Source organism: Amphiprion ocellaris, chromosome 7 (genome assembly GCF_022539595.1).
Source record: "Amphiprion ocellaris isolate individual 3 ecotype Okinawa chromosome 7, ASM2253959v1, whole genome shotgun sequence".
NCBI classification, from domain to species: domain Eukaryota; kingdom Metazoa; phylum Chordata; class Actinopteri; family Pomacentridae; genus Amphiprion; species Amphiprion ocellaris.
This window is the reverse complement of record NC_072772.1, coordinates 37291497-37313844: the sequence shown is the minus strand read 5'-3', so window position 1 is coordinate 37313844 and position 22348 is coordinate 37291497. Positions and strand designations below refer to the sequence as shown.

The 22348-nt window shown below is 44.5% G+C and overlaps 1 protein-coding gene and 3 non-coding genes across 6 annotated transcripts; all 4 read left to right on the top strand.

Annotated features, from left to right (window-relative positions):
• Positions 1-708: 708 nt before the first annotated feature.
• Positions 709-21730, top strand: LOC129349380 (autophagy-related protein 16-1-like). 3 transcript variants are annotated; one of them, XM_055012519.1, is made up of 21 exons: positions 709-872; positions 3638-3749; positions 3919-4015; positions 4112-4214; positions 6527-6600; positions 6694-6763; positions 7235-7416; positions 7503-7568; positions 7652-7738; positions 8110-8169; positions 8267-8308; positions 11845-11947; positions 13498-13603; positions 15987-16057; positions 16136-16207; positions 18813-18933; positions 19299-19404; positions 19558-19707; positions 19833-19880; positions 19961-20062; positions 21300-21730. In XM_055012519.1, exons 2-21 carry the CDS (start codon positions 3644-3646, stop codon positions 21391-21393), a joined length of 1860 nt encoding a protein of 619 aa, XP_054868494.1. In that variant the 5' UTR covers positions 709-872; positions 3638-3643; the 3' UTR covers positions 21394-21730. The 3 variants fall into 3 exon arrangements, with proteins under 3 accessions (XP_054868494.1, XP_054868496.1, XP_054868495.1); XM_055012521.1 differs by lacking the exon at positions 8267-8308; XM_055012520.1 differs by lacking the exon at positions 8267-8308 and having other exon boundaries at positions 11842-11947.
• Positions 6876-7148, top strand: LOC111564456 (small Cajal body-specific RNA 6). Its single transcript, XR_002745782.2, has one exon. It is a non-coding gene; the product is annotated as a small Cajal body-specific RNA 6 (non-coding RNA).
• LOC111564455 (small Cajal body-specific RNA 6) lies at positions 13726-13998 on the top strand. The gene has a single exon (XR_002745781.1). It is a non-coding gene; the product is annotated as a small Cajal body-specific RNA 6 (non-coding RNA).
• On the top strand, positions 16272-16546 carry LOC111564457 (small Cajal body-specific RNA 6). Its single transcript, XR_002745783.1, has one exon. It is a non-coding gene; the product is annotated as a small Cajal body-specific RNA 6 (non-coding RNA).
• Positions 21731-22348: the final 618 nt, after the last annotated feature.

Below are 22348 nucleotides of genomic sequence, written 5' to 3'. Positions count from 1 at the left end.
ACATCAGAGAACATCCGCAGTTAAATCCTATAAATCAGATCCATCCGTCAGCTCTCTGTGATGTTAATGTGAACACAGACTGATGAAGTTACTTTACCCAGACTCAGCGTCTCATTTTAGACCCATTTCACTGTAAATTAACCTGAACATAGTAAAATTATCTCATTAAACCTGAAGGTTTCTGTCTGTTGGCTTTATTTTATTATTTTATTAACTGTGGCAGAACAATCCAGGTCTCTTCATTTCAGCTAAATTATAATATTATTACATCTGTGCTATTAACAGTTGGTGTGCAGTGGTTAAATGTATTATTCATGCTTTACGATACCATACTTTCTCAATAATATGTGAAATATTTCATTATCATGAATAATAATTATGACTTTAGAGTATTATCATTTCACTTTTCCATTCTAGTATTATTTTGGCAATGTATAGTGCTTATCATGTGTGTGAGTGTGTAATTCAAGTCTAGTGTATACATTTAATTTCATAAAAACAAATGTACAAACTACCTGTAACTATCATCTAAAACAGAAACGACAGTCGGACTCATCAGTGTTTACATTACTGTTGTATTAATATTGTAATGTGTATGTTTTATATACAAGGTTAGTTTTATTTATTATAAATTTAGAACTAAACCATCTGACCAAAGCAAAGCTATTTAAGGCTACGTCATCTCCCTGCGACCCTCCCGGTAGTGTCTGGTTGGAGCCAAAATGGCGGACAGTGTGAACGCGGCTGCAGAAGCTGATGTCGGTTAACGAACGAACCGGGACCGTTGGACATCCAGAACCCAGACCCTGCAGCACCGAGGACACCGGAGAGCCTCCTCAGGACGCGAGCCGCCCCCCGGTACCGGCTGGACGGTGAGAGTTTTGGCTTTTAACCGCTTCGAAGGTCCGGCGGCTAGCGGCGCAATTAGCATGCTAACATGTCGAGTCACGGGTGTGTGAGTACCGGGAGCTGCGGCGGGAAACAGCCGTGAAACGGCGCACAGCAGCCCGCAGAGCCCTGCCCAGGAGCCGCGGCTCGGACCCGGTACTCGGTCCGTTCGTGACCGGGTTAGAATCACCGTTTTTGATAACACCGGGACCGTTAGCATGTTAGCCGGAGCCTTCCTGTTTGTGTTGTGCTTCCCGTTAGCAGCTCATGCTAACACAGCAGCTAACAGAGACTTAAAGCTCAGTACCTGGACAGGTGAGACTCACCTGACGGACATCAGTGCAGAGCTAGCAGTCACCTGTGTGTCTGTCACCAGTTTACCTGTTCACACCTGTCCTGAAGCTGCAGTCCCAAACATCAGATGAAATAATCTTGTAGTTTTGGTCGTATTCTTGTAGTTTTGTGTCGTATTGTTGTAGTTTTGTGTTGTAGTGTTGTTTTGTGTCGTCATGTGTTCCTTCAGTTAACAGATGAAAATCTTGATTTAACTTAATTAGTTAAATATGTTCATTATTTTGGTGCTCAGTACAGCTGTAGTTTGTGTGTTTTCCTGCGTGTTGGTTTTATCATGTGTAGGGCAGCAACTAACGATTATTTTTAATCGATTAATCGGTCGATTAATTTTTTGATGAATCGGATTAAAACAAACACCTTTTTAATTTCCGCCACTTTATTCAGAAACAGAAGATTTGGACTCACAGTAAATAAGATGATTGTAGTGAAGCCTTCGTCTTCAACCATCGACAGAGGCCTCATCTCAGTGACCATCATGTTGAGGATGCTCTCAGTCAGGACAGATGCTTGCTGTGGTGGACATGATGTCTTGCTCATCATGAAGCCTGTCATTGTTTGCTGTTCATGAAATGAGAAAGATAGTATAGTTTGAGTATGTATTATAGCACAATTTACAACAACTCAGTAATTATCTTGTTTTATTTGCAGTATTAGGTTAAGGCAAGGAAGTAGTCCAAAGAGCAAAACACACACACACACACACACACACACACACACACACACACACACACACACACACACACCCACACCTATACACACACACACACACACATATATACACACATACATACACAAGCACCATGAAAAATGCTTCATTACATAAATTGAGATGTAATAAGTTCCTTTAACCCCTGTTTGGTCTAAATGCAGTTCATCCTGCTTCACTCCAACACAGACCAGTGTCTTCACTCAGACTTTGTGAGAAAATTAAAACTTGAGGCTTAATCTTTAAATTACTATCACCATTGTCTGCAAGTTACGTTTATTTGTAAATCATATTCAAACCCTGCTTAAACTGATTAAAGTGAAATAAAAAGTATCGCAGACACACACACACACACACACACACACACACACACACACACACACACACACACACACACACACACACACACGTCCTATCACTGTCATTAATCAGCTAACAAACACTAGCATCAGGAGAGCTACCAGAGAGACTAACGTTACGTTTCCTCACTGTAAAACAGAACAAATGTAGGATAATGTAGTGACTTACCTGCTGTTGAGCTCCTTCATCCTCATCAGAGACTCCGTGTTTCCGTTTCAGGTGCTGCATCATCATCATGGTGCTCCCGTACGTCATATCACTTTTGTAAAGCTTGCATGTTACACATGTTTTTTGTTTTGTGAAGCGTGAAATGCTCCCACACTTTTGAGGACTTCAGTCAAACTGTTTTCTCCGTGTCGATCATTTGTTGAATTTACTTTTCCTTTGAAAATACTGCCTCTGCTCTGCCTCCACCTCGCTCTGTTCAACTCGCTCTGCAGGTGGAGTTTTTGTTTTTTTTAAACAAAACTTTATTTCAGTCAGCCAGCATTGATTAAAAAAACCCAAAACTTTATTTCAGTCAGCCAGCATTGACAAAGCTCTGCAGGTGAAGTAGACGGCTCCCTGACATGGCGAGTGACGCATGAATCGTGCGACACAACGAATCGATAATGAAATTCTTTGCCAACGCTTTTAATAATCGATTTTTATGGCTTTTATCGATTCGTTGTTGCAGCCCTAATCATGGGTTTTTCTGGTGAATTAGTTCATTTGTTCCAGTGAAGACAGTAAACAGTTAGAGCATTATTAGAGCAGTGATCTGACCTCTCTACACCGTAACGTCTCTGTTAGTTCGCTTTACGTTTGCAGGCAGATTATTAGAGTTCCATGCGCTCTAAGGACATGTTACTGGATTATACAGAAATACTGACCAACACCTGCAGCGTGTTTACAGGTAAGGGCTCTAATTCTGCATTCAAAGGTCATTAGAACTTTGGTGCCTGATTTTAGCAGTTTCTGGAGGAATAGCAGCGACGACGTCTGAGCTCCATGTGACGTTACAGCACTCTCCTCACTAACATACGGACTCATCCCTCACCTGGACTGAGTCTGTGAGCGTGTCATCAGTCAGGTGATTCATACCTGAGACTGCTCATAGGTCAGGTAGAGCTGAGGATGCTCTGGGACCAAACATTTGCAGCAACCAAAAACACAAATCCAGCTGCTGGACCTCATGGGCTGAGATGTTTGTTAGACCGTCCTTTGACCTGTCCCTTAACGTGTCCTCTGACCTGTCCCTTAACATGTCCTCTGACCTGTCCTTTAATGTGTCCTCTGATCCGTGTGTTTCATGTGCTTAATGATGTGTGTGTTTGATTTGTGTGTCAGGTGGAGATGGCAGAGCGGCGGGTGGAGTGCACGTGGAAAAGACACGTTTCAGAGCAGCTGAAGCTCAGAGACAGACTCCAGAGACACGCCTTCGAGGAGATTGTCCACCAGTGTGAGTGAAGACACGCTAACAACATACAGCCAGAACTTGCTCATAATGTGCACTGGAGACACGCTAATAACACGCTCTGAGGGCATGCTAATAACATGCTCTGAAGACACGCTGACAGCATGATGGAGACGTGTTGTCAGTTTGTCCTACTGAAATGTTTCTGTCTCAGATAACCGTCTCCTGGAGAAGTCGGACCTGCAGGCCGTCCTCTCAGAGCGATACCAGGCGGCGGACAAATATGACATCCAGAGAGGACACGAGACCAGGTGAGGCAGCTCGGCACATCCACCTGGAGCCCACAGGCGACAAATAAAGTAACTGAACTGAATGTGTCCTCTAACACGGATCCTGTCCTGGTTCAGTCCTGCAGACTCGAGTCGCAGCGACGTCCTGCAGCAGGAGATGTCTCAGATGAGGATCAGACATCAGGAGGAGCTGACGGAGCTCCACAAGAAACGAGGAGAGGTCAGTTACCTGCGCGCCTCACTGATGATGTCATCATCCACACCTGTATGTCTGAGAGACTGTTAGAGCGTAAATGTAGCGTTACAGGGTAAATGCAGCGTTTGAGGGGAAATGTAGCGTTAGAGGGGAAATGTAGCGTTGGAGGGTAAATGTAGCGTTAGAGGGGAAATGTAGCGTTAGAGGGTAAATGTAGCGTTAGAGGGTAAATGTAGCGTTAGAGGGTAAATGTAGCGTTAGAGGGTAAATGTAGCGTTAGAGGGTAAATGTAGCGTTACAGGGTAAATGCAGCGTTTGAGGGGAAATGTAGCGTTAGAGGGGAAATGTAGCGTTGGAGGGTAAATGTAGCGTTAGAGGGGAAATGTAGCGTTAGAGGGTAAATGTAGCGTTAGAGGGTAAATGTAGCGTTAGAGGGGAAATGTAGCGTTAGAGGGGAAATGTAGCGTTATAGAGGGTAAATGTATTGTTGGAGGGTAAATGTAGCGTTAGAGGGTAAATGTAGCGTTATAGAGGGTAAATGTAGCGTTAAAGGGTAATTGTAGCGTTATAGAGGGTAAATGTAGCGTTAGAGGGTAAATGTAGCGTTAGAGGGTAAATGTAGCGTTAGAGGGTAAATGTAGCGTTAGAGGGTAAATGTAGCGTTATAGAGGGTAAATGTAGCGTTAGAGGGTAATTGTAGCGTTATAGAGGGTAAATGTAGCGTTAGAGGGTAAATGTAGTGTTATAGAGGGTAAATGTAGCGTTAGAGGGTAAATGTAGCGTTAGAGGGTAAATGTAGCGTTAGAGGGTAAATGTAGTGTTATAGAGGGTAAATGTAGCGTTGGAGGGTAAATGTATTGTTGGAGGGTAAATGTATTGTTGGAGGGTAAATGTAGCGTTATAGAGGGTAAATGTAGCGTTAGAGAGGGTAAATGTAGCGTTATAGAGGGTAAATGTAGCGTTAGAGAGGGTAAATGTAGCGTTAGAGAGGGTAAATGTAGCGTTATAGAGGGTAAATGTAGCGTTATAGAGGGTAAATGTAGCGTTATAGAGGGTAAATGTAGCGTTATAGAGGGTAAATGTAGTGTTAGATGGTAAATGTAGTGTTAGATGTAAATGTAGTGTTATAGAGGGTAAATGTAGTGTTATAGAGGGTAAATGTAGCGTTAGAGGGTAAATGTAGCGTTATAGAGGGTAAATGTAGCGTTATAGAGGGTAAATGTAGCGTTATAGAGGGTAATTGTAGCGTTAGAGGGTAATTGTAGCATTATAGAGGGTAAATGTAGCGTTAGAGGGTGAATGTAGTGTTAGAGGGTAAATGTAACGTTAGAGGGTAAATGTATTGTTAGAGGGTAAATGTAGTGTTATAGAGGGTAACTGTAGCATTAGAGGGTAAATGTAGCGTTATAGAGTAAATGTAGCGTTAGAGGGTAAATGTAGTGTTATAGAGGGTAAATGTAGTGTTATAGAGGGTAAATGTAGCGTTAGAGGGTAAATGTAGCGTTATAGAGGGTAATTGTAGCGTTATAGAGGGTAAATGTAGCGTTATAGAGTAAATGTAGTGTTAGATGGTAAATGTAGTGTTATAGAGGGTAAATGTAGTGTTATAGAGGGTAAATGTAGCGTTAGAGGGTAAATGTAGCGTTATAGAGGGTAATTGTAGCGTTATAGAGGGTAAATGTAGCGTTAGAGGGTAAATGTAGCGTTAGAGGGTAAATGTAGTGTTATAGAGGGTAAATGTAGTGTTATAGAGGGTAAATGTAGCGTTATAGAGGGTAAATGTAGTAATATAGGGTAAATGTAGCGTTAGAGGGTAAATGTAGTGAGGCTCCAACAGATGTAGAAATCGTAGGTTTGATTCAGATAAATAACTTGATCAGTGATTAGATCAGAACAAAGTGAATGTATTCTGCTGCACTGAAGGTTCTCTAAATGTTTCTGCTGAGTCATACTGGGGTTCTCTGGATGTTTTTGCTGAGTAATGATGGTGTTTCTGTCAGACTGACTCAGTTCCTGTAAACACAGATCTGCTGACTGAATTTAAAGCTCTGATTTCACTTCACTAAATCACAGAAAGAGTCCATCTGAATGTGGTCGGTGTGTTTTACTGACTTCCCTGAAAGAAGCAGTGAGTCACATTAATGAAGACGTAAAGGACTGCAGTATCTGAGCTCCTTCAGCTGGTTTCACTCTAACATTCCTGAGAGAAAATCACATTTTACCAGCTGACGGAGCTCATGAATTCCAGTGCTGGAGTTTCCTCGGTAACCTGCATCACAGTCCTGGAAGGTCCTGGAAGTTCCTGTAATGATGATGTTGTTGTGTTTGTCCCTCAGCTGGCTCAGAGTGTGATCGAACTGAACAACCAGATCCAGCTGAAAGACAAAGAGATCCAGAGCAACGAGGCCAAGTCAGTACACACTCAGTACACACTCAGTACACAGAATACACAACCAGTACACGGTCAAGGTCTGAGGTCTGAGCTCTCCATGATGTGTTCCAGGATGTTGGAGTACCAGCAGCAGATCGCCGGCCTGGAGGGAGACTGTCGGGACCTGAGGAGCAACCTGCAGGTAAGACTTCACCACCTGTCCAATCACACACCTGGAGCGTCGTTAAGGTCAGGTGTGCAGGTGTCAGAACTCCCTACCTGTACAGGTGATCATACCCTTCAGACGTGGTGAAGGTCAGTGATGAACAGTAAAAGGTCTGATTACCCACAATCCTCTCCTGCCGCCCTCTGGCTCCCAGCAGCCCCTGCTCTCTGCTCCCATCATGCTCTAGTGTTGCAGCGGTGGTCCAGCAGCTGCTGACAGACAGGATGTGACATCACACTGGGAGTCTGTGCCGAGGTCCAACAGGCTCCCCGTGATGACAGACATCCGACAGAACCAATCAGAACGGAGCGCCGGGCTGATGGGGAGGAGGGAGCTGATCTGAAGTTTTCAACCTGAGACCTTCATCAGTCTGAACCAGAGAGTCAGCAGAATTAACCATCAGTTAATCGTCAGAGTTCACTACTATCGGCTGGCTGTGTGCTGCAGGACCTGGAGAGGGCCAACCAGACACTGAAGGACGAGTACGACGCCCTGCAGATCACCTTCTCTGCTCTGGAGGAGAAGCTGAGGAAGACCACCGAGGACAACCAGGAGCTGGTGTCCCGCTGGATGGCTGAGAAGGCTCAGGAGGCCAACCGGCTCAATGCCGAGAACGAGAAGGACAGCAGGTAGGTGAGCACCTGGAGGAGGGGGCGGGGCCGGGGGCGGGGCCGGCGATGGGCCGACGTCTCACCCGTCTGTGTCTGTGTTTCAGACGCCGACAGGCCAAACTGCAGAAGGAACTGGCAGACGCTGCCAAGGAGCCGCTGCCCATTGACCCGTTAGTGGATTCATCTTTTACTGCAGCACCTGTACCTTTACCGGTACCTGGCACATCTGAGGTCTGACGCTCTCTGTTCTCAGGGACGACGACATCGAGGTGCTGGCTGAGGATGCAGGGAAGGTGGGCGGAGAAACGTCACCAAACCGGCCGCTCTGCAGGACGTCCAGGTGAGACTATCTGAAAACATCCAGGTGAGACTCTACCTGGTTGTGTTCCTGGTTGTGTAGCTGGTTGTGTAGCTGGTTGTGTAGCTGGTTGTGTTACTACTGTAGCTGGTTGTGTTACTACTGTAGCTGGTTGTGTCCCTGGTTGTGTAGCTGGTTGTGTTACTACTGTAGCTGGTTGTGTCCCTGGTTGTGTAGCTGGTTGTGTTACTACTGTAGCTGGTTGTGTCCCTGGTTGTGTAGCTGCTTGTGTTACTACTGTAGCTGGTTGTGTCCCTGGTTGTGTAGCTGCTTGTGTTACTACTGTAGCTGGTTGTGTAGCTGGTTGTGTTACTGCAGTTACTCGTCTCTGATTGTGTGTTTGTGTCTTGCAGTAAGAAGGCCTCCCAGCCTCCTCCTGCTGGTCTCCTGGACTCCATCTCCAACATCTTCGGGTATGTAGCTGTGAGGGTGGTCCTGGTCTCTGCAGGTCTGCTGGGTCTCTGACTGACCCCTCTCTGTCCACCTGTCTGTCCACCTGTCTGTCTGCAGCGTGTCTGAGTGTGTCCAGCCTGGACTCGTCCCCCACTGCAGGTGAAGGACTGCGTGTTTCGCGTGTTCACTCTGTCAGCAGCTCGGCTCCCGTGTTCATATGAACATGTAGCTGAGGAAACGTTCAGAACATCTGCAAACATCTCGAGTTTTCTATGTCTTCTTTGCTTCATGCGTCTGAAAACTCCCTAGATTTAGTTCAGAAAACACTGTGGTTCAAGTAAGTCAGCTGGTTCCACCTGAGAATGCTGTTCTTTAGGAGAACCTGCAGCTCCTCACGTTCACCTGACCAATCAGCTCCTCTGGTTCTTGACCAATCAGTGGCTGTGGATGGAAACATGACGTCTGTTTCTGCAGGTTTTCTGAGGGTTTGTTCCAGGTTTGGAGGGAAACCTGTAGCTGTCTTAGAGCTGAGTTTTACAGCAGGATACAGGTGTGTGATTTACCTGCAGACAGACTTCGGCTCAGCAGTGAGCTCCTCTGTGATTGGCTGCTGACAGAGTAAACACACAGTGAGGTCTGTAGTGACATGATCAATAATCTCAGCACTAATCAATAATCAGCTGAGAAGGCATGTAGAGATTCTGTGGATGATTTAAACCTTAATAACCCCTGCAGGTGTCCTCAGGTGTTCCTCACCTGTAGTGCAGACAGGTATCTGTGCCAGCAGCACTTTCAAATGTCCCAGGTGTCATATTACAGCCTGTTTATTTGTCTTATAAACATAATATTCCATAAACATCTGAAACTTGATGCCCTCAGAAGTTCTCGTATGAAGAGCTGTTTTTTTTTAACCTTGTAGTCAAACGTTAAAAACAGAAAACATCAGGATTAGCAGGAAGTGGAGTTTCTCTTGAAATCAGATCAGCTTTTCCTGTCCCAAAAAGAGAGCTTCAGCCCTCATGTGACCAGACTAACAGTTTTTTTAATAAGTTACTGTGGTTAGCTTCTTAAAAATGGGTTAAAGTGTGTATTAATCTGGAAGCAACAAAGGAGAACTTTCTCCAGTTGTCCGTAGGTCTACTCTAGAAATTTCTCCAATTGTCTGTAGGTCTACTCTAAAACTTTCTCCAGTTGTCCGTAGGTCTACTCTAGAACTTTCTCCAATTGTCTGTAGGTCTACTCTAGAACTTTCTCCAGTTGTCCGTAGGTCTCCTCTAAAACTTTCTCCAGTTGTCCGTAGGTCTACTCTAGAACTTTCTCCAGTTGTCTGTAGGTCTACTCTAGAACTTTCTCCAGTTGTCGGTAGGTCTACTCTAGAACTTTCTCCAGTTGTCGGTAGGTCTACTCTAGAACTTTCTCCAGTTGTCCGTAGGTCTGCTCTAGAACTTTCTCCAACTGTCTGTAGGTCTACTCTAGAACTTTCTCCAGTTGTCCGTAGGTCTACTCTAGAACTTTCTCCAATTGTCCGTAGGTCTGCTCTAGAACTTTCTCCAGTTGTTGGTAGGTCTGCTCTAGAACTTTCTCCAGTTGTCGGTAGGTCTACTCTAGAACTTCTACAGGGGACGTTCTCCTTTCCTGATTCTAGATGAATACATACTTTAACCCATTTTTAAGACCCTAGCCACAGTTCCTTAAAGACAATAATGTTAGTCTGGTCACTTGAATGTTGAAGCTCTTTGATATTTAGTTAAAATTAATTCAGCTTCAGAGTTAACATAACCTATCCAGCTTCAAACTGAGGATGGAATCTCTTCAATTCATCTGCTTCCATCGCTGTTGTTTGAACTGCCAACCCTCTACACTCCAAACTAGTAAAGGTTGAGATAAGATCATTTACTGATGTAGGTAAACTAAGTTGAGCGATTAGAGCTCAGAGGTTTGAGAACAACACATCAAAGCTCAAAGGTTCTCAGATGAGCTTCCTTCCTCCTCTAATGACCTTCAGATGACCGTCAGACTGAAACTTGTCTGAAGGTTGAAATGGTCGTTGCTACTGGCACTGATATCGGTTCATCGGGAAACCCTGAGCTGAAGTTAAAGTCTGAAGGAAGAAGATTCAAACCACCTGCCTCCATCTGACGCCTCATTTCCACACAGCTGACCTAAAGACTACGCTACCTGGTGTCCAAAGTAAGAATTAGCTTGTTGACATCAACCGATCAACGCTAGGAATTGGTCTTCTGGTCGGAGGTCATTAACTACAACACAAGTCTTTGTCATGGTGCCCGTTGCTGCTAAACTCCCACAATGCTTTCTGCTTTAACATGTGGTCTGAGTGACGCCTCCTCTGGTCTCTACAGGACTAAACAGGAAGAGGCTCCACCAAGTTTAACATTTTCAACATACTCGAGAAGGGTGTGTCTGCAGAGCCGGAGGCAGCACCGAGAGGGCTGCACACTTCCGGTCGCACATTTAGAGCATTATTTAAAAGTTATCGCAATAGATGATCGCTAAAGTACACAAGTTACGGTTTAAATGCAGAACTTACGGCTGTAAGGATGATTTCACTGAAAATATACTTAGAATTTAAAAGATTTTTTTCAAGGAGTATGCCCCTTTCATTTTCTCCCCGGTAAGTTTGTCTACAGAGGCTGCACTTTCAGGACCACATCAAGTATTCCACACAAAGTACTACTTCATATCCTACATAAGATTTTAAAGGTTAGATTCACCCAAATAGCCCTTATTACAATATCATGACTGGGCTGCCAAGACTTGTGTTTAACAACATGAAATTTATTCGCCTTTATGCGTTGCGTTTCGAGACATGCTTTAATCTGAAGGAGATGTGCACCGATACACGGAAGTGAAGTATTCTGTGAGTGCCGGGAAATTGTTGGTTATCGTTTGATGGTCTATGTTGACGAAGTTCCGAATACCTGTTCCACGAAGAAGCCTGGAATTAATTCCTTAACAATCTGTATTTGGACAAATTGTGAAATTATCAGGTAAAAAAAAAACAATGGAATCATGTACGGGCCTTGGTGGTGTCGAGATCTCAAACAGCACAATCTGAAAGGTTGGAATAGAGGCAATACACACGGATAACTCTGGAGGCAGATTTATATTTATTTTATACAATAACATTGAATAAAAATAAAAGTTAAATACACAAATACGCAAAGGTAAATTAGCTCTATGACTCCCTGACATGCATAAATAAAAATGTTTATAACGTTAAACATGCACAAATACAAATGTTTATAATGTTAAACAAATAAAATGTTATAAAACAAACAGCTCTCTCAGTGGAGCCTCCGGCTCTGCAGACACATACTATTGACATACTTGAGAGAAATTCCAGACTGTACCTAAACACACCGGAGGTGTTGAGGTTCCTGTAGGGATTCTTGGTGTTCCTGATCTGCAGAGCTGTGTGGAAATGAGGGCTCAAGGTGGAGTTTGGCTTCTCCTTCACTTAGTATCAGAATCTAACCTAAACTGATCTGTTTAATGGACTCTAACTGACCAATGGGTGAAGACAGGACTGGACTGGTTGTTCTGGTCCAGTTCTGCTCTCACCGTCTTGTAACTCTGCAGTTTAATTGAAGACGTTACAAGCAGCTCAGCGTGCTCAGCTTTCCCTTCCCGGCTTCTGTACGGACCAGTTTGTAAATGCTGCTTTTCTCCAGCAGGCGTCGAACTGCCAACTCTTTCAGCTCTTCCCCGGAGAGCACCGAGGCGCCTTCAGGAGTCTGTGCAGAGGTCCGAGTGCCGTCCACGGCGCTGCACGTCTTCGTGAGTACCTTCTTCACCAGTACAGCAGCAGCGATGGTTTCACTGGGAGACCAGTTCAGGCTCAGACACGTCCTGAACTGGTGCAAAACGCAGATTAAAGCTGAGAGGGAGACCTTTACCTGTAACTGATTATTTTTATAGAGCAGTTTAAGGGAGCTCAAATGAAATAACTTCGTGGTTTCATTATAAGTCAGTGTCGGCTGTAGAGAAGCAGTTAAACAGTTCTCTTTACTGATATTCAGCTGTTATCAATCAATAATCAATTCATTGTTTAAAATAATCACATCTGATTTTAACCACGAACAAGTAACATCTACCAATAAAAAGCTCAGTTTTCTTAAACCCTCAGTAATTTAAACACCATCCTGGTAGATTTTGGCTAATTTTAAACACAGGAGCTCCAGTTGGAGGTCATTAACCTCCTCAGAAGTCTTTGTCATGTTGCTAGCTAACCTCTCACAATGCTCTCTGCTTTAACATGAACTGTAGTTTGAGTGATGCCTCCTCTGGCCTCTACAGCATTAAGGGGCTCCTCCTGGTGGAACAACCAAGTACTACAACTGAAGAAAATACTGTCATAGATAGATGGATACTTTATTAATCCCAAGTGAAATTCAAGAATGACCCAAAACTTGTCCACGTTTACTTAAAATTTGTTCAAGAAACTCGAAATTTGGGTGTTCGGATAGCTCAACGGGTTAAGCGGGCGACCCATGCACAGGGGCTGGTCTCCGACGCAGCGGCTCTGGTTCGATTCCCACTCATGGCCCTTTATTGCATGTCTTCCCCCCACTCTTCTCCCTCCTTTCCTGTCTGTCTACACTGTCCCTATCTAGTAAAGGCCAAAAAAATAACTTTAAAAAAAAAAAAAAAAAAAGCTCTAAACTTGTTTAAAATAACTGACACCTTGTCCATAATTACTTGAAACTAGTTCAAAATCAGGGGCTGCACAGTGGTGTAGTGGTTAGCACTTTCGCCTTGCAGCTAGAAGGTCCCTGGTTCGCGTCCCGGCTTTCCCGGGATCTTTCTGCATGGAGTTTGCATGTTCTCCCTGTGCATGCGTGGGTTCTCTCCGGGTACTCCGGCTTCCTCCCACAGTCCAAAAATATGCTGAGGTTAATTGATCATTCTAAATTGCCCGTAGGTGTGAATGTGAGAGTGATTGTTTGTCTCTGTATGTAGCCCTGTGACAGACTGGTGACCTGTCTAGGGTGTCCCCTGCCTTCACCTGAGTCAGCTGAGATAGACTCCAGCCCCCCCCACGACCCTAGTGAGGATTAAGTGGTGTATAGATAATGGATGGATGGATAGTTCAAAATGTCTACAAACTTGCTAGTTAAACTCCCACAATGCTCTCTGCTTTTACATGAACTGTAGTCTGAGTGACACCTCCTCTGGTCTCTACAGGATTAAACAGGAAGAGGCTCCATGACCTTCATCTTCTTCTGCCTTATGAGCTCATATGTATAAGTTGAAATATTAATGACTGTATGATGATTAATGCGTAGTGTCTCCAGCTGGTTGAATATTAAACCTGTCCATACGATCAGGAAGCCCACGATGGTGAAGTGAACGCTGTGAGGTTCAGCCCCGGCTCCCGTCTCCTAGCAACAGGAGGGATGGACCGCAGGGTGAAGCTGTGGGAGGTGGTCGCCGGTGAGTCTGGTTCCACAAAACCAAATATCTGAGGTGTTGAGAGCCTCAGTAGTTTATCAGGTTAATACTCTGAGAACTGTTGATGGTGAGCAGATACAAACGGTTCCGAGACACGTGGTGAAGGTCAGTGATGAACAGTAAAAGGTCTGATTACCCACAATCCTCTCCTGCCGCCCTCTGGCTCCCAGCAGCCCCTGCTCTCTGCTCCCATCATGCTCTAGTGTTGCAGCGGTGGTCCAGCAGCTGCTGACAGACAGGATGTGACATCACACTGGGAGTCTGTGCCGAGGTCCAACAGGCTCCCCGTGATGACAGACATCCGACAGAACCAATCAGAACGGAGCGCCGGGCTGATGGGGAGGAGGGAGCTGATCTGAAGTTTTCAACCTGAGACCTTCATCAGTCTGAACCAGAGAGTCAGCAGAATTAACCATCAGTCATCAGCAGAATTAGCCATCAGTCATCATCAGCAGAATTAACAATCAGTCATCAGTCAATCAGCAGAGTTCACAGGAGGTCCTCCGTTTATGACCTATAGTGTTTCATCGTTACATCAGAACTGGTTACATGGAACTAGATAACGAGTGGAGCGGATGACTATGTTGTCATGGCGCTATCAGACGGCTTTGTTTCCATTCTCCGGTTGTACGGCACCTTGGATTGTGCTACAATCTAGTTTTCTGCCCTTCATTATGGCTCCCAGCGTAAGCATATATAATAAAAAGCTCAAGTTGTAAAAACAGGTCAACATGTTCTGTTATCTTCTGGTAAAATGATTCATACATGCATGAAAGTTGTTGGTATTCATGACTTTATGAAGAACTGATCGATATCGTGATGCACGGAGCGGCTTTGTTCACATTTTCGCCAGAGTTCCGACTTACGGTGACGATTGACTTACATCGATCCGTAGGAACTAAACTGTGGCACAAGTAGAGGATCTGCTGTACTAGTAGATTTATATTGCACACTGATGCAAATTGCCAAATCCATGATTTCTTCAATTAATTGCTAATAATTCTGTCTGCAAGTTGCAAAATTTCCAAGTAGTGTGTGACAAGGAATGACTAATATTTAGAAGTGTCCGTCAGAGTAGTAAAGAACAGAATCGATCCTTAATTGATGCTTTGATAACGTCATCAGATCTCTTTAACCCTCAGGCTCTGTTTATCTTCACTGTGGTTCATTTTAAAGTCCTCTGTAGAACCAGAACAACATGAACAATGAGGGAGAACTCAGGTGTTTGTTGACACTATGACACAGAATGACAGGAATCAGAAAAAAACTATACATTTATTTGATTTTTTATTTTAGTTTAACAAATAATTTGAAATCTTGAATGTCCAAAATGACTCAGAACTAGTCAACAATGGCTTACAGTACATCCAGAATTACTTATAACCTGATGTAAATTAATCAGTTTGTCCAAAATGACTCAAATTTGCCCAAATTTACTCAAAAAAATCCCCAAATGACCTAAATTTGTCTAAAATATATCAAAATGAGTCATAAAATTCCTTGAAATCTGTGCAAAATGACTAAAAAGTGTCCTGAATGACCACATTTTGTCCAAAATGACAAAAAAAACTTTGATTTGAATACGTGACTCTACTCTCATTTTTAAAGTCCTGCAGCTCTGTGGAACCAGAACAACATGAAGAAGGAGAGAGAACTCAGATGTCTTCTCTCAGCAGGACTCAGGAAAAATAAACATTCTTTGACTATTTATTTCATAAAGCCCGTCCAACATGACTGAAACATTTTGTAAAATGACGTGAAACTCGTCTAAAAATCTCACAAAATTGGTCGAAATATCTCAAATTTGTCCAGTATCACTCAAAGCTGTCAAAATAACTCTAAATGAATCTAAAAGATTAACTCAGAAATGTTGTCTGTGCAGAATGACACAAATAATACAAAAATAAACACTTTTTTGACTATTTATTTTCTAAACTTGTCCAAAATGACTCAAACATTTTCTAAAATGATCTGAAACTAGTCTAAAATCGCACAAAATTGTCCACATTTTAGTGTTTTGTGTCTTGTTTTTGTAGTTTTGTGTCTCTTTTTTTTAAGGAGAGAGAACTCAGGAGTTTCTTCTGTCACTATGATGGTTGGAATGACAGGAATCATAAGAAAGAAACATTTATTTTTTTATTTGTTTAAAACATTTTTTTGTTACCAATCCTGTAAAAAATGGTGTTCTGTTTTTGTAAAATCTTTAAATGTGACATTTTGTGAGCACATTTTCAGCTCAGATTTGTTTTAGAGACTCGTCAGTGATGACTAGTTGAAGGTTGAACCTCTGAAGCTTCCTTCAGTTCTACAGACGGTGTGTTTTGTTGTCTGAAAGTTAAACCTGTGTGTGTTTTGTTGTGTTCAGGTCGCTGTGAGCCTAAAGGAGCTCTGACCGGCAGCAACGCTGGAATCACCAGCATCGAGTTCGACAGCGCTGTGAGTGTTTCTTAAGGCCACCTGCAGCTCGTCCGTTCCACCTCCTACACCCTCTGAGTTCTGCTGGTTCTGTTTCAGGGTTCCTACCTGCTGGCCGCCTCCAACGACTTCGCCAGTCGGATCTGGACGGTGGACGACTACCGGCTGAGGGTGAGTTCAGACCTGTAATGTTCTCTGTCTTTGTGCAGCGCTAGAAACAGACATCTGTATGTCTGGTCAGTGATGTGATGTAAAAGGTCTGAACCTTAGGCTCCGCCCCCTGCCGCCCTCTGGCTCCCAGCAGCCCCTGCTCCCTTCTCCCATCATGCTCGAGTGCTGCAGCGGGGGTCCAGCAGCTGCTGACAGACAGAATGTGACATCATGCTGGGAGTCTGTGCTGAGATCCGACAGGCTCCCCGTGATGACAGACATCCAACAGAACCAATCAGAACGCAGCGCCGGGCTGAGGGGGCGGGGCCTGAGTGGTGATCTCACTGTTCTACTGAGACCAGGTCATGTGACTGAGTTTAACCAGCAGGAAGTAAAGTTCTCTGGTTTCTCTGAGCAGCAGCTTCCTGTCCGTCTGATTGGTCGGATTCATGATGTCAGACAAACATTTTAAACTCCTCCATCATTGGAGATGATCAGGTGATGTACGAGGTCCAATCAGAAAGTTTCTAAAGATCCAGACCTGATTTCAGTAAGTCTGTGCAATGTTGCTCTGCTCCCAGGGCTCCTGCAGCGCTGCTAAACCAGCCCCGCTCCTAAACCAGTCCTAAACCGGCCCCGCTCCTAAACCAGTCCTAAACCGGCCCCGCTTCTAAACCAGTCCTAAACCAGCCCCGCTCCTAAACCAGTCCTGCTCCTAAACCAGTCCTAAACCGGCCCCGCTCCTAAACCAGTCCTGCTCCTAAACCAGTCCTTAACCGGCCCCGCTCCTAAACCAGTCCTAAACCGGCCCCGCTCCTAAACCGGCCCTGCTCCTAAACCAGTCCTAAACCGGCCCCGCTCCTAAACCGGTCCTAAACCAGCCCCGCTCCTAAACCAGTCCTGCTCCTAAACCAGTCCTAAACCGGCCCCGCTCCTAAACCAGTCCTGCTCCTAAACCAGTCCTAAACCAGTCCTGCTCCTAAACCAGTCCTAAACCGGCCCTGCTCCTAAACCAGTCCTAAACCGGCCCCGCTCCTAAACCGGTCCTAAACCAGCCCCGCTCCTAAACCAGTCCTGCTCCTAAACCAGTCCTAAACCGGCCCCGCTCCTAAACCACTCCTAAACCGGCCCCGCTCCTAAACCAGTCCTAAACCGGCCCCGCTCCTAAACCAGTCCTGCTCCTAAACCAGTCCTAAACCGGCCCCGCTCCTAAACCAGTCCTAAACCGGCCCCGCTCCTAAACCGGCCCTGCTCCTAAACCAGTCCTAAACCAGCCCTGCTCCTAAACCAGTCCTAAACCGGCCCCGCTCCTAAACCAGTCCTAAACCGGCCCCGCTCCTAAACCAGTCCTAAACCGGCCCCGCTCCTAAACCAGTCCTAAACCGGCCCTGCTCCTAAACCAGTCCTAAACCGGCCCCGCTCCTAAACCGGTCCTAAACCAGCCCCGCTCCTAAACCAGTCCTGCTCCTAAACCAGTCCTAAACCGGCCCCGCTCCTAAACCGGCCCCGCTCCTAAACCAGTCCTAAACCGGCCCCACTCCTAAACCAGTCCTGCTCCTAAACCAGTCCTAAACCGGCCCCGCTCCTAAACCAGTCCTAAACCGGCCCCGCTCCTAAACCGGCCCTGCTCCTAAACCAGTCCTAAACCAGCCCTGCTCCTAAACCAGTCCTAAACCGGCCCCGCTCCTAAACCAGTCCTAAACCGGCCCCGCTCCTAAACCAGTCCTGCTCCTAAACCAGTCCTAAAGCGGCCCCGCTCCTAAACCAGTCCTAAACCGGCCCCGCTCCTAAACCGGCCCCGCTCCTAAACCGGTCCTAAACCGGCCCCGCTCCTAAACCAGTCCTAAACCGGCCCCGCTCCTAAACCAGTCCTAGCGTTGTGGTGTTTGTGCATCTCTGACATTGTGTTGTTTGTGTCTCTGACATTGTGGTGTTTGTGTGTCTCTAATGTTGTGTTGTTAGTGTGTCTCTGACGTTGTGTTTGTGTGTCTCTGACGTTATGCTGTTTGTGTGTCGCTAATGTTGTTGTTTGTGTTTGTCTGACATTGTGTTGTTTGTGCTTCTAATGTTGTGGTGTTTGTGTGTCTCTAACGTTATGTTGTTTGTGTGTCTCTGACGTGTTGTTTGTGTATCTCTAACGTTGTGGTGTTTGTGTTTGTCTGACATTGTGTTGTTTGTGCTTCTAATGTTGTGGTGTTTGTGTGTCTCTAACGTTATGTTGTTTGTGTGTCTCTGACGTGTTGTTTGTGTATCTCTAACGTTGTGGTGTTTGTGTTTGTCTGACATTGTGTTGTTTGTGCCTCGAACGTTGTGGTGTTTGTGCCTCTCTAACGTTATGCTGTTTGTGTCTCACTAACGTTGTGTTGTTTGTGTCTCTGACATTGTGTTGTTTGTGTGTCTCTAACGTTGTGTTGTTTGTGTTTGTCTGACATTGTGTTGTTTGTGTCTCCAACGTTGTGGTGTTTGTGCGTCTCTAACGTTATGCTGTTTGTGTGTCGCTAACGTTGTGTTGTTTGTGTTTGTCTGACTTCTTGTTTGTGCCTCTAATGTTGTGGTTTTTGTGATTCTCTGATGTTGTTTTGTTTGTGTATCTCTAACGTTGTGGTGTTTTGTGTGTCTGTTGCAGCACACCCTGACGGGTCACAGTGGGAAGGTTCTGTCAGCTCGCTTCCTATTGGACAACGCCCGGATCGTCTCCGGGAGCTACGACCGGACGCTCAAACTTTGGGACCTGCGCAGCAAAGTCTGTACGTGATTGGACCGTTTCTCACAGGTTTCCATAGCAACCAGGTGTGACAAGAGCAGCTGTCATTTCACCTGTCCTCTGTTCAGTTTGTAAATGTGTGAACAGACCAGCAGCTGAAGGAGCTCACCTGTGTCTCACCTGTGTCTTACCTGTCACTCACCTGTGTCTTACCTGTCACTCACCTGTGTCTCACCTGTGTCTCACCTGTGTCTTACCTGTCACTCACCTGTGTCTCACCTGTGTCTTACCTGTCACTCACCAGTGTCTCACCTGTGTCTCACCTGTGTCTCACCTGTCACTCACCTGTGTCTCACCTGTGTCTCACCTGTGTCTTACCTGTCACTCACCTGTGTCTCACCTGTGCAGGTATGAAGACGGTGTTTGCCGGCTCCAGCTGTAACGACATCGTGTGCACGGAGCAGTGCGTGATGAGCGGACATTTTGATAAGAAGGTGCGGTTTTGGGACATCAGGTGAGTTTGACAATCAGCAGGTGAGATCAGGTGTTTAGTGACATCACAGGTTATACAGTTACAGCTAGTTGTGTGTTTTTACCCACCTGTTGTGTGTCCTTACCTGCCTGTTGCGTGTCTTTACCTGCCTGTTGTGTTGCTGTTGTGTTGCAGAGCAGAGAGTATTGTGCGGGAGCTGGAGTTGTTGGGCAGAGTGACGTCTCTGGACCTGAACCACGACCGCAGTGAGCTGCTCACCTGCTCCAGAGACGACCTGCTGAAGATCATCGACCTGCGCACCAACGCTGTCCGACAGACCTTCAGGTGAGGAGGGGGTGGGCGGGGCTTAGATGAGGTGGGCGGGGCTTAGATGAAGTGGGCGGGGCTTAGATGAGGTGGGACTCTCAGGTAAATTGGAGCAGTCATTGAACCTGCTGTTGTGGTTTCAGTGCTCAGGGCTTCAAGTGTGGAGCTGATTGGACCAGAGTGACGTTCAGGTGAGTCCAGCTCTTTGCTCTGAGTTTAGTTTACCTGCCCGCCCTGAGCTGCTGATTGTTTGTTTGTTTGTTGTTTCCAGTCCGGACGGCAGCTACGTGGCCGGAGGCTCGGCAGACGGAGCTCTGTACGTCTGGAACGTCCTGACGGGGAAAGTGGACCGAACTCTGGACCGGAACCACAAGTAAGACGTTCAGATGTCGTCCTCCTGTCCAGCAGCAGCTCCTCTGCTGCCTCAAAGCTCCATTTAAAGCAGCTTTAGTCGTTCAAGACCAGATTCACTCATTTTTAACCATTCTTAACCATTTTTAATTCATTTTGGACCAGCTTTAGTCCTTTTGATCAAATTTTGATCGATTTCCAACCAGTTTTACAATAATTTTGATTAATTTTGGACCAGTATCAGTAATTTTGATTTTTAAATTAATTTATAACCAATTTTAGTTTTCTTTAAAACAAATTTTAATTAATTTACAACCAATTATTACCTTATTTATGACCAGTTTTTGTCATTTTGATTAAATGCCATTTCATTTATAACTAATTTCTCTGAGTTATTTTGATCTATTTTAGACATCTTGACCAATTCTGAACAATTTTTAAATTTATTTTAAATCCGATTTAGTCATTTGAGCAAATTTTAATTCATTTATGACCAGATTTAGTCATTTTGAACAATTTAGATTCATTTTGGACCAGTATCAGTAATTTTTTTTTATAAATTCTTGAATTCATTTTTGATCAGTTTTTGTCATTTTGTCTCTCACTTTTGTCATTTTTTGTCTTGTTTTTGTTGTTTGATCATTTTTTGTCACTTTTTAACTTTTTTGTCTAATTTTTTGTCTTTTCTTTGTTTTGTTTCGTGTTATTTGCGTCATTTTTGTTATTTACTGTCACATTTTTGTAATATTTTGTCTTGTTTTTGTTGGTTTTTTTTTTCTCTTTTTTTTGGTCTTTTTTTAAAAATTGTTTTGATCCTCCAGTAAATCCTCTATGGTTCAGTTCCAGGCGACTAAATGTTGTGTTCCTTTGTAGACACTCTGATCTGGAAGTTGTAATGTGGAAATGATAAACTGAGGCTGAATGTTGATGAAATTAAACTTATTTTTCTTGATAAATTCCAGGTGGTTGATAATATTCAGTGAAAAGTAAACTGGAACTAAATTGAGTTAATAAACGTCTTAAACGTTGTGGAAAACCTCCCAGAAGAGTTGAAGCTGTTGGAGCATCACAGGGTGGAAGAACTCCACGTTAAACCGTACGGATTAATGACAGGACATCATTAAAGCTGTGTTCTTGTAAAGCAGACGTCCAGTACTTCAGTAGATCTCGTGTCTATGGCTGGTTTTCATTTCTCTTAAAGGTCCACAGAGCAGCGGTTCCTGATGTTCTCGTTAATATGAGCTTGTGTCTGTCTGCAGCTCTGCCATTAACTCGGTGTCGTGGTCGCCGTCGGGAGCGTACGTCGCCAGCGTGGAGAAAGGCAGCAAGGCCATCCTGTGGTCCGACATGTGATTGGCTGAGCAGCTGATGATGATGATGATGAGGAAGGACTGCTCTGTGGAGACCAGCTGCTGCTTCAGTCACACGTTTTCTGAGTTTTAATGTTGTTCGCTGTCGTTTTAAGTGTGACAGAAGAAGACTGTTGGTCGCTCTGATGGTTAATAAAGTTTTATTGATGGCTGCTGGACGGACTGCGGCGTTTTCGTCCAGCTCAGAGACGTTTTCAGGCTGAAAGAAGAGGACAAGCTGAGGACAGGACTCTGATTTAAGCTCCATATCTCATTACAGAATCTCCAGAACCACTGTTTGATCACATGATGATGATGATGATTAAAGGGACGAGGAAGGAGATGTTTCTGTGACGTGTCTGTGTCGGCTGAACATCATAGAAGCAGTGCCACGTCCGTGACCTTATTCTCCATTAAACTGCATCATAGAGATTCACTCAAGCTCTTTAAGTCGACCCAACGGCAGCTTTTTATTATCTGAAGGACAAAAATGTAGTTTTCTCTTGAACACACCATTACTGCTGGCTGATGTTCTCATCTGGAGCTAACTAACACTAACAGTTGACTGAGGACAGGGTGCTAGATTAGAAAGAAATGTATTCCAAAACAATCATCAAAAAACATGCAAAAATACCACAGAAAGATGCAGGATGGCGAGTAAAAGATGTAAAATCATCCAAAAAATATGCATGTCACCAGAAAAAGATGCAAAATTACCCCAAAGAGATGCAGAAGGACCACAAAAAACTCTAAAAGACGCATATCTGACCTTTAAAGGTGCAAAACCACAATGAAAAGGTGCAAAATCACCACAAAAAATGGAAAATCAGCCCAAAAATGCATGTCACCATAAAAATATGCAAAATCACCACAGAAAGAAGAATGACCATGAAAAGATGCATCTTAAAAGATGCAAAACCACAAAAAAGGTGCAGAATCACCACAAAAAGACCAAAATC

Excerpts from the sequence above, each read along its gene's own strand:
- LOC129349380 (XM_055012519.1), top strand. The coding sequence starts at position 3,644 with ATGGCAGAGCGGCGGGTGGAGTGCACGTGGAAAAGACACGTTTCAGAG. Across the intron at positions 11,948-13,497 it reads CCACGGCGCTGCACGTCTTC|GAAGCCCACGATGGTGAAGT; the intron begins GTGAGTACCTTC and ends CCATACGATCAG. Across the intron at positions 19,405-19,557 it reads GTGCGGTTTTGGGACATCAG|AGCAGAGAGTATTGTGCGGG; the intron begins GTGAGTTTGACA and ends GTTGTGTTGCAG.